Source organism: Enoplosus armatus, chromosome 17 (assembly GCF_043641665.1).
Source record: "Enoplosus armatus isolate fEnoArm2 chromosome 17, fEnoArm2.hap1, whole genome shotgun sequence".
NCBI lineage: Eukaryota > Metazoa > Chordata > Actinopteri > Centrarchiformes > Enoplosidae > Enoplosus > Enoplosus armatus.
In genome coordinates, this window is record NC_092196.1 from 11092148 (window position 1) to 11104251 (window position 12104).

At 43.5% G+C, this 12104-nt stretch overlaps 1 protein-coding gene across 1 annotated transcript in view; it reads right to left on the reverse strand.

Annotated features, from left to right (window-relative positions):
* The window catches only part of cep112 (centrosomal protein 112), a 95326-nt gene that overhangs the window by 78877 nt on the left and 4345 nt on the right, over nt 1-12104 (reverse strand). The window contains exons 5-8 of the mRNA XM_070923355.1: nt 9121-9205; nt 6970-7047; nt 3885-3932; nt 3697-3771 (exon numbers count right to left, since the gene is read on the reverse strand). Of these exons, the coding sequence (XP_070779456.1) occupies nt 3697-3771; nt 3885-3932; nt 6970-7047; nt 9121-9205 (286 nt within the window). The remainder of the gene's footprint in view (nt 1-3696; nt 3772-3884; nt 3933-6969; nt 7048-9120; nt 9206-12104) is intronic.

The following is a 12104-nucleotide window of genomic DNA, read 5'->3' on the forward strand; positions in this document are numbered from 1 at the left end:
AAGTTCATAAGAATCGAGAACAGAGGACAGACATGCTTGAAATAGTAACTTTATCATTATGGAACACTGTTGCTCCCTTGTGTCTCCCAGCCTGAAGCGCCATCTTGAAAGCCAAACGACAGAACTAGTCCCCTTTAAACTACTAAGGCTCGCTAGCTTGCTCTGTTTTAGCTTTGAAAAACGTTCAGATAAGACAGGCCATGGCCCTCTAAATCACAGGCCGAGAGCTCAAGCTCCATCCCAGAGGACCCTTAGATTAGAGAGACTGCATCATTATGGCAACGGAAAGCAAAGGGGCCTGATCCCCAGTCAGGGGCTTGTGACCATTAGAGTGTGACTGCTTGACACTAACACATTCATCTGCCATGCTGTGCCTGCTGCCAACAATCTCTCAGGTCAGGTACCAAGGGGGTTAGTTTGAAGACAGCATGCACACACTCACACACAAACTTTAAAAGAAAGATGGGTGCTTTTATCAGCCTGTCAGTATCTCCCTCTGTAATCACATGACTCGGGCCTATGGCTAAGCCTGACTCATCAGTCGCCATTTAATTGAATTTCCAAAGAAAGACCCAGCCCTCATAATGCTGCTGAGCACTTCTAGGGTGTGCTGAAGGATTAGCAGGACTTTGCTGCTCCTGCGAGACATTTTCCACAACTCACCCATACGCAAACACACTGTATGAGCTAAGTGACTCAAAGCAATGTCAGCTTGCGGTGAAGTTTCTCAGCTGCCACTCATTGTTCCATAGGAAAAGAGCAGTCAGCATTCTTATCAATGCCGGCGGTGGCTTAGCGGGAGGATGAGCTTGGTGTGAAAGCTGAGATGTTCGTTAAGCTGTCGCCAGCTTAATGACATGTGGCGTGTATAACTCTTTAAACCTGGGTAAATTTTCAACTAGGCTTTGGGGATTAAAAGGAAGTGATGTCACTGTGATTTTCTAGACTAGGCCTAGACAGCCACGCAATAGCAGGGTTGGACAAGGCTTCCATGGTTCTGCAGGAAAGCTTAACATGGCTACGGCGGAAGATATGGTTAAGGTGGGATTGGTGACTTGAATCACTTCTATAGGGAAATACTGTGTGTGTGTGTGTGTGTGTGTGTGTGGTCACAGCTGTATCCTGTGGGGTTCAGAGTTCCTGAAATCCACCCAACACCCGTTTAATTGCTAATGGTGACTCAAGACACATGATCAGTGAGGGCATTTGAAATGATAAAAACGAAAAGAAAAAGGGGCTTTACAATAACATGTCATAAACCACAGACCTGTTATGATTCCCCTTTTACAGGGCAGAGTGTAAAGTCAACAGGGAATTCCCAGAACCTTACAATAGAAATCAGAGATGCGTTGGGACAATGCAGCAGAGTTCAAGAGAAGGTTCTGCATAACAGGGCAGAAAAGCATGCCCAGAGCATCCTGCTAAACAGTATGAACAAGGCTGGAGATAAATTTGCTTTTTAACCACACGTTCACATAGACAAAAGGCTGCGTCAGGAACAGAGTTGTTCACATACTTGCCTATGTACTTTGCGTGTTACTGGATTCCACTTGAGGGCACACCAGAGAACTCAGACCATATAGAACTTATAGGACCAGATTTGCATGATGTAAACAATAAACATGTTTTTGACAGTTCACCGGATCACCACAGGGATTACAATTCATCCTGAGGGGGAAAATTTCATAGCTATCCATGCAACAATAAAAACTAAAGAACACAAATGTCAACCTCATGGTGGCACTACAGGAAAAGTCACCAAAGTTAGTAGGATGCATCGTCTGGGAATCATTCATATCTGTACTAAATATTTGCCATATTTAATAGGATACGTGAAATCTTTGACCTGCCGGTGATGCTACAGAAAAAGTCAGGGGATCACTAAAGTCACTGGATTCATCCTCGGGATGAATGTCGGTACAACATTTTATGACAATCCATCCAGTAGTTGTTGAGAGATTTCAGTCCGAAGAGGAGGACCAACCAACCAACCGACCGACATTGCCGTCCCTAGAGCCGCTAGCATGGCTAAAAAGTCTGTTGGCAGTGACTTCTGTAGGTCTTGGAAGAATAGAAGGTAAGGCCACAACATACATACTCACACACACACACACACACACACACACACACACACACACACACACACACACACACACACACACACACACACACACACACACACACACACACACACACACACACACACACACAACACACAACACACTATAACTTAGTCTGCAATAGATTGGCTACAGCAGGAAAACATCACAAACATAAGCACCATGGGGAAAAAAACTCCAGTTCTGCACCATTTCCTCTCATTTCCCAATGTGTCCCTCCCAATGTCTCTCTGTGACTTTCCTGAACTGGTTCCCATATTGAGAGCATTCTGGCCTCAGTGGATATGACAGGCCAGTTCAGTTTCCTACAGCTTCCCTCCTAAAATATGCTGTTAATCAAGGCCACCTACATACAAACTGAATCTTAAAGGGATTCTGTCCAACATACATACTACTTCCATAAAAGAGGTGGACAAAATATTAGAACCACCCATCAATGGAAAAATACCGTTGATTACAGCCTGTCGTAGAGTTGAATCAACAACGCTCTGACTCAATGTTAGCATAAACTCTACATTATAAGCTTCATACAAAACGATTTACTGCAGGGCTAAAGAATTGGATTGCATTACTGTAGACTTCACTTGTGTACCTAATGAACTGGTAACTCCGTGTATATCAAAGTAAAGTTGGTGTGGAGGTTGAATATGGTCTGTGAGATGTGATAAATTTATATTCCCAACACACACAGCTGTATGTAGCCAGTCAGCTAGTCTGAGGAAGGATCAAACAGCATGGACGCTGCTTTAATGTTTTCGTATTTGTGTTGCTACATTCAATATCAGCCCACAGGTAGACTGACCGACTGAGAGGATGTGTATGGGGAGTGTGCGTGTGTCCACGCATGAGGATCCTCTTTTAACAGTCCTAAACAGATCTTTATTATGACAGGTCAATAAGCAAGACCATTCTTGTCCACCACCATGCGTTTCATCCATACCCTTCCTTTTTGCCCTTTCCCCCTCCATTCTCTGCCCTCTCCCGGTGAAGCCGATCTAACTGACTGCAGCGCTTTCCCCGAACAGACATGAAAAGCCACAGCTATTACAGCCAAGTCATGCTCAGTTTTATATTTAACAGTGCGGGTAAAGGCGGATGGGTGGGTGGGTGGGGGGTGAGTGAGTGGTGGTTCGGGAGAGGTGGGGAGGGGCAGAGGGGACTTCAAAGCATGCTTTCAGAATGGGATTTTCAGCTTAAATCCACATAAGGAAAAAACTGTCATCACTGGGAGCCGGCATTATTTTTGTCTTCTAAGAGGAACGCTCGCCTCGGCCATTTCAACAATACAAACTATGCACGAAGATGTATGTACATGGCTGTGGGGGCGTATAATGCCATAAAGCAGTCAAGGGAGCTTTAACCCCTGTATGTGTTCAACATGTGCTCCTATACAAATGCTGAACATACTGAATAGTGAGTAACACGGATTTCAGCTTCCTGGAATGGATTTACCGTAAAGGGCAATCTCTTAAATACCATGTACTGCCTTTGGATATGCAAAGATGGCATCAGAATTATGATATATATCACACATATTAGCTCTCAGGTACCGTTGGGGTTTGCTTGTGGTACATACCTCTTTGCTCTGTACAAGCTGTGGGCCCTGACCTTCGGCCAAGGTGCTATTCCTCCCAAAGCTTGACTTGAAAATCTACAGAGATAAAGAGGAGTAAGATTAGGTGATGAAGCGACTAAGGAGTTCAAAGACAGAACTTTTGTCTAGGTAACAATAAATAAACCACAAGGAACCCCTTGATAACTTACCGGAGACAAGGGAATGGGCTTCTCGCGCAAATACCTGGGGTTTTCAATCTGAAAGAGTAAACAGAAAAAAACTTTAGACCTCTCTTTCTCTTCTTCCTATCCTAACAAAGCCTTACCACTACCAGAATCTAACCTCCGCCCTCAGTTTGTTATAAACAATGCGGGGAACACATCAAAAGCCTGGTGCTGTGGCTGGAGTCTCTTCCGTCAACTCTTGTCTGTTTAGAAAGACAGAAAGCGTCGGGATACTTCAATGGCATTGTGTGTGTGGCCAGCTCTGTTTCCGCCCTCAGCCCCTCTTTGCTGTCCCGACGCGGCCCTTTTGTCAACACTCAGGACCACTAATCTGTAAGCCATCCCCGGTCCGTTTACCGTCAGATGGAGACAAATGCATATACACCCTTGCCAAACACTGACACGGCATGTTCTTTGGTTATAATATGAAACACAAGAGAAGGAAAAAAAGTACCTGAACGTAAAAAGGGTCACAGTTCAAGTGACTCTGCAGCATTACATCAATACAGCTCACTAACTGTGACACAAACAGAAAAAAAGAAAAATCTTTGTGTTGACAACCTGTTATTTTCCTTCCGCTATTTGACGTTTGTTTATGACCCCATTATTTTCTTGTGAACTCACACAATCATACAGCGTTTCTCTCTCATGCACTGAGGCTGTCTGTAGGGCTTGCCAACTAGCGGCAAGATCACGGCCTTTCAAAGCAGCAGAGCTGACTTTGGAGATGACAGCAATGACGCCCAGTAAACAGTTCTGTTGCTAATCTCTTCAGCATGGGGATGAAGGAGGAGAAGAAGGAGGAAGAGTCAGATGAGGAGGAGGAAGAAGAGGAGGGTAGAGTGGGACTCATTCAGTGTTTAAAAAAAAGTATTTAATGTTGTGAAGTGGCACAGCCCACACGTAGCTAACCCAGAATGAATGGGAGATGAGAGATGAGATGAGGACCTGAAAGAACCTCAGAGCCTTGGACTAAAATAGTTATAGCTACTGTACGAGGATAAAGTCACAGTCTGTTGCTTCAGGATGAGCCAGTGACAGGTGAAATAGATGAAAGTAGCTCTGCCTCCTGACTAAGTCTGCGTGATGCAGGTAAAAACAGGTCAGACATTTTGTTAGCTGACGTACTGTAAGCCTTCAACAAAAGGAGACATCCGGCTCGACTACAATCGGGTTTATTGTAAACTGTAATCCATGCACACACAGAAAGACACATGCACAAGAACAGACCACTCAATATAGTCAGTGGTGTGTGCCATGTTGTGTGATGAATTGCTACTTAAATTTGGCATTGGCTAAAAAAGAAAATAATCCATATTTACCAAGTGATGAATCAATCAATATCCTTCTAAACTAGTGCCCAGTCTGAAAACAAGAATGGGATTTCTTTTTATACCCACAGACAGCCAGTCATCAGACTTGATTGAGCATGGCCCACAGGGCAAGGAAGACATGTAGACTAAATTCTGTGGTGTAATGCTGGCACAGTGCGATACTAAACTTGGACTCGGTGCACACGTATGCCTGTGCGCACACTCTTTCTCTGCATGCCCACACACATGCTCCTGAGTGCACATGTTTGTTCAGCCTCACAGCTGGCACAGCGTCCTGTGTCATTGGAACCTGACGTGGATGGATGGACGGACGCAGAAGAGGAACAACACTACACATCACAAGGCCTGGCTCTCCTGCCAAACAAACATACGGTGATTGATGGCTTCCTCGTTTCGGACTAGTGTTGAGCAAGCCGTCAGCACACCCACCTAACCACAGACAATGGACGGCCAAGTGGTAGGGATTGCCATGAAAAAATAGGCCATGTTTTTACACAATATCTCTAGTTTGCACGCTTTTTCCCCCCTAAAAGCCCATCTGTGTATGCTGCACCAAACTTTACTGCAGCTCTCAACTTCCATTAGAGATAAAACTCAAGACAGCGCACAAGCCACCGACTAGCTGAAAGATGTTACAGATGGTGGTCCAGCTGACTCAGGTTTTGTAAAGGCTTCCTATCCGAGACTGAAGCAATCTGCCGTCTACTGTCCACTATGGCCACCATGCTGACTACACAGACTTTATTACATTAGAGGTGAAATGAACAAATCGATATGGACTGCTTCAGAACATCTAAAGCAAAGCTAAAGATGTTCTAGATAGAGTGACGCTCGGCTGTGCTGAAATTTCGTAGGAGCGGGCGCTTTGAAGCCGTGCATCTATAAAACTTCTGTAAACTTGAAGGGGGTTTGTGTGTGTGTGCGCGCTTGTGTGTGAAGGAACATCTGTTGATTTGAAAGATGCAGGCTTGTGGGGAGCGTTGCCAAGCAATGCCTCTTATCAGCGTCTCAACACAGAGCAGTGCAGAGCGGAGCGGTGCATGGCTTCACGTCTGCCGTTAGATACCTCAGATTAACCTGGATATTGAAAGAGAGTGGGAGAGTAACATGGAGAGAGTAAAAGAAAGATAGATAGACAGACAGAGGGAGGAAGAGCCAGAGAGACAGCGAAAGATAGGATGGTAGAACAGAGAGAAACAGTTAGAGAAAGAATAAAAAAAACAGAAAGGGAGGCTGTTCTGTAGGAAACATCACTGTGTGTGTAATGTGGGTGAAAGGACAGAGGCGACAAGAAAACGAAAAAGAAAAAGAGACTCCCAGGGTCATGCAGGTGAAGAGATAGGGAATAAATAAGGGAATAAAAGACATGAGGGCAGAGTGCTTATCGAGCCCTGGCCTGGTGCACTCCAGACAGAGAAGATAAGAGAGGTGCACACATCTTCAAATGTTCAGTTTACACAACCCGTCTCCCACTCCTCATCCGACCCTCACGTCCTACAATGGCAGTGAGCTGCCTAAAGGAAGTGGTTACAAGAGGACACAGGTGAAAGGCTTTTTTTTTTTTACACCCTTTGATCAGCGTGTGTGTGTGTGTGTGTGTATAACTCAGCATCATTGCACTATTGATTTAGATCGACTCGTGAGCTTGTGAGGCATTTCACTGTCACTGCAGTTGAGCTGCAGCATGTTGACAGCTGCATGTAACCAAGGAGCTCAAGGCATGCCCCTGGACTCACCCCCAGGTTCCAGCTGTTGAGACGAGCCTCCAGGTCACTGTCATCGGGAGACATATCTGCCTTCAGCCCCCCATCCACCTGAAGAGGAAAAAGGGGAGTGAAAGATTGCGCAAACAGCAGAAACAATATGGAAATTAAGAAGGGGGGGGTTATAAATTAGAGAAGGGAATTTAAATGATTTCTTTGATTGGCAGTTTGGCCCGAGGAAGCGAACAGCAGACAGTGATGGAGGTTTTCATTTTGACACAATATAATTCCTCTCTTGGCAACAACAAAAGGGTTCTTTAAAAGCTTACAGATATACAGTACACCCACATGTGTTCTCCTCCCATACTAACAGCACTCGACTCCCTCGTTATCTCCATCTCTCCACCCTTTTGCTCCCTTCACTCTCCTCCCTCTCACATACAGCACTCCAGATGTTTGGCAGTTCCACATCATTTCCGTCACGCAGTAAATTCCACAAGAGGGGCACATGCAGCTACACTGCCTGTCATTCTTGTTTTCCCCAGCCTTTTGTTACAGCGGGCCTCCGGATTTGTTTTATACAGTATAATTCGAATGCTTCTAGGGGTTCTGTTGATACAAGATCGGTTTACTCAAGTCGAGGTTGGGCAGCAAGGTTGAAATAAGGGAAATATCTAATAAAGTTGAGAGGGCGATAGGGAAAGGAGAGATGTTGTTGAATTTGATTAGGATCTGGTGGAGTGCGGACCTTGGGTGTACCTCAGCGGAACTGCACTGACACAGAGAAATCGCTGAATGGAATAGCTCAGGATTAAATGCCCCCTTCTGATTAAAAAGGCATTAAGGTCCCAGAGCCTCACCCTCGAACAAACAGAGTAAATGTTTCATTTCAATATCGAGGAATGCTGAGCATGCGGGTCACCGGCTGTTCAAAGCAGCATGTCACAGTCTCTGTATCGCACCAGGAATTTACTGCATTGCGTTAAACACTGATAAGTATGAATGGCTTCAAATGGTTTTGGCCAAAGATGTGCCAACGGACTGTGCATTGGCTTGTACCATTAACACAGTAGATTCATGATGGTTTGATGAGAACAACACATGAAAGGCCCTGAACACATATTTCTCAATCAGCTTCTTACAATGAGTGATGTTGTCCTACATGAACACACAGTTTTCTGCCAAAGGTAGAACAGTTTTGGTTATTTTACAAGATAGATTTCTGCTTTTTTCCCCTCCCCTGCGCTCTTCTCGCTGGTTTTGAAGTAGTCGGGGCTCCAATCTCACATACTTCTGTGCACCAGTCAGGATTTAGCAACACTGAACTTTAAACTATTAATACATATCAAATAAGGGTGTTTTTTTAAACCTTAAACTTTGATTGTTATCGAAAAGTTGAGTTATATTACTGAGGACTAACAATTTTCCCCTAGAGAATTCTCCCTGAATACACTCAGTTGCCAGTTTATTAGGTACACCTAACCAAAACTAATGCAGTCTAATACAACAGCCCTGCAATAAATCCTTAGTTCATAATGTTCAGTTTTGATTTAAAAGGTTTTAGAGAGATGTTAATTCAACTTTATGATGATTTCGAAGGGTGTAGTTTCTGGTGCTGTTGAATTGTTATACTGAGAGGCGTCTTCAATATTTTGTCCACCCCATTTATATCATTAAGGTTAGACAAAATAACAGAAACACCTCCCAGCATAACACAATACTGTTCAACAGCACTACAAACTACAGCCTCCTAAATTCATTTGAGTCAGCACCTCTCTAAAACAGTTACTAAAACACTAAAACTGAACATTATAACCTTTATAAAAGTTACGTTTTAGCTTAGTGAACCTAATGAATTGGCAGCGGAGTGTATGTTAGTGTATGTTGTCAAATGTATTATGCATTTTTGTTGCTTGAACCAGCAACTTATGAGTTCAGGGAATTTCCTCCAACTTCATGGGAAATGAGTTCAGGAATTTCCAAATTGTTCCACATTAAAAGAAGAAAGCAAAACATTGTGGCAACTATTTGTATTGGCACCAGCAGGGTTGCTATTAATATTTCAATATGTCATCACAGCTACCTTGCAGCGATCTATAAATCTGAAAATCTTATGACAAGTATGCCAGTGAAGTCCAGAGGTGTGGCTGACAGTGTGAAGTAGTAGTGTGGTGATGAACTAACCATCCTGGCGTCATGTCTGGGTGACTGTTTGAGTGGACTGGAGGACATGTGTCGTGATGGGATCGTTTCCTCATACAGCCGTCTCCTGGAAGTAAGAACGTGAGAGAGAAACAGAAAGAGACAGTTAACCTACAGTTTGTGTGTGTGTGTGTGTGTGTGTGTGTGTGTGTGTGTGTGTGTGTGTGTGTGTACATCTCTGTTTGCCTATGAATGTGCTTGCGTAGGCAGTCTGCCTCGCTATTTACACAGATCAACATCTGGCATTGGTTGCATGGTTTGTGGTCTGCATTTCATCCCATCTGAACAATAAACGTCTCTGCTATACATCAGTTTGTTTCCATGGACAGCCCACAGGGCACCAGTCTATGGCGTGTACAATCCTTTTATAATCATATACCTCAATCATTGTCTCTCATCATGCCCATCATGGTTTAAATAAGGAGCTTAGCAGGGAAACTGCTTATATTCATTGGCACACATGCACACAAACACTTCTCTTTCTCACTACGCTCTCTCTCTCTTGCACACACACATACACACAAAGGCATGACTGAGCTCACTATCTCATTAAGCGCAGGCACATGAGGCACTAATGGCCCACTAATGCTAATTGAATAAAGATGTTAGAGAAGACGGGAATATGTAGGACAACAATGAAGAGAAAAAAATTGCTGTCATCTAATAAAGACATCAAATTTCGTACTAGAGGGCACTGTTTCACACTTTGAGTCTATGGACGTTCTTTTCCTCCCGTGTAATTTTTTTTAAGCATTCCTGGTATTGAGCATTTTCAACCTCATTTGTCACAGGCGGCGTTATCTCACGGAGGAAAGCACTATCGCTGTGAGGTTTCTGGAAAGACTGCTGAATATAGAACAGGAAGCATGTCTGTGCAAGTAGAGTCACCTTTGTAATTTGTATCTTTTACCTCAAATCCCCTAAATTAGGGAACACGCATAAAACACCAACGCAATATTAATACTTCCTGCAACTGTTTGTTGACTGGGTAAATATCACAGTTTAAATAGGTGTTCTACCTAGTAGCTATTTCACAGAACTAACTAAAGAACAGATTATTGCCATGTTCCTGAAATGTCTGGTTCTTTATATTGTTGGCTGCGATGGCTCTTAATACTGTTAAAAGACTGCTACATTTAACTGTAATATCTTGTATTCATCAGCTTGGTATAATATTTTGATAAAGGACTTTTAATGGACTACTGTGTGATTCAACCTTTACTTGCTGGAAAAGCATTAAAAGATACATTCCTATTGTTTGTTTGTATCTAGTGTAATTATCTTCCAATAAGAATTAGAGGTCCTCTGAGGGACATAAATGTTCTTCTTGCTTATATTTTTGTGAGACATCCAGATTAAAGGAAGCCTAGCTAAACTAAACCAAACTCCTATTTTTGCAACGTAATAAAGTTTTTAAGTGATCATGTCAAAGTGATTTTGGAAAATAAGATACTGGTAGACAGTTATGAGGACATGAAATATGGTAACACAGGTCAGATCCAAGATCTCTTCAAAAGCACCAATGATTTAGATGCTCAGGAGGAACATCTCAGGGAGAGGCACGTTCTTATGTTGAAGAAATATAACATCCACTCCTAAAGCTGCAGCTCTATACACCCATACTGAATGTAATAATTACACTGTGCTTCTAATCTGTACATGTAGGGTTGATGCTCATTTACATACCAAGAAGTCTCTCAGTGACGTGCCATGTGTTGTAAATAATGTCTTATAAATGCATAAATGCAAAATTGACCAATCACAGTACTGATGCACTTGTTTTTATGTCAGTTACATTGGGAGGACAGCAAAATCTTGCTACAACTGAGGCCTATATACAGTACCTCTGAGGGACACAAAAATAACTAAAAGAAAAAAGAAAACTATCACAGGAAAAGACCAGTACAATACAATTATGATGTTAGGGATATTGTTTCATTAATTTATAATTATGATCAAAAATGTCAAATAAAACCCTGCAGACTTCAGCTTTCGTGTACTCACTCACTCCTTCTCCCTTGCATACTGGTTTGTCTGTGTGCGCACACACACACACACACACACACACACACACACACACACACACACACCTGCATGCACATGCACAAACACATGCAGCCATGAAACTTGGATAAGGGGGCCAAGCTTTGCAATCTTGGGCCTCTAAGTCAACAGGTGGATGAGGATAATTGAATCAGATGTGTCTGGAGTCTGAGGCCCAGAGATCAAAGCAGTGGCAAGTCAGGCCAGAGTTACACAGACACACACACACACACACACACACACACACACACAGACAGAAGAAAATGAGAACACCATGTAGAGCCTCAGAAGCTGAAGCTTGGCTGATTAAAGCAGCCTGACATCCATACCCCAGCCTGACCTCCAGGTGCAGTGCTAGTGGGCCCGGGTCTCAGCCTCGGGCACCCTCAGGAAAGCAGTCTGACCTTGGGACACAAACATCCTTCTGCCCCTGCACACGCTCCACCACAACCCAACACCACCTGGAGGCAAGATCAGTGGAAACACTCTGGCTTGTGAGTGAGAGGCGTTTACACCAGCATCAGCGGCTGACTATTGCAACTACAAGGACAATGTCACTGTCGCACTTACCCAGAAAAAAAAAAGTAGAGGAGGGAGAGGGGAAAGGGGGGTTAAAAGTTTTCATATGTGGATGAAAAGCACACAGATGGAGGGCAGAAGTCTGAGGAAGAGACAATAATACGGCCTTAAAGAGAGGCTGCTGAAAATATAGAGTAGAGGAGATAAAGCCAAAACTAAACGTTAGCAGTGAACCTTACACCAGCTGTTAACATGTCAAAACCAACCTGCCATTTTCTCCATTATGTCTTTATCATTACCTGTCCCCTTTGAACACAAGGTGACATATAAGAAGATGGAGTGGACATGTAGGCTAATCACCAAAGTTGTTTTGTCTGATCTCTTGACCCTTGCTGACTGCACTT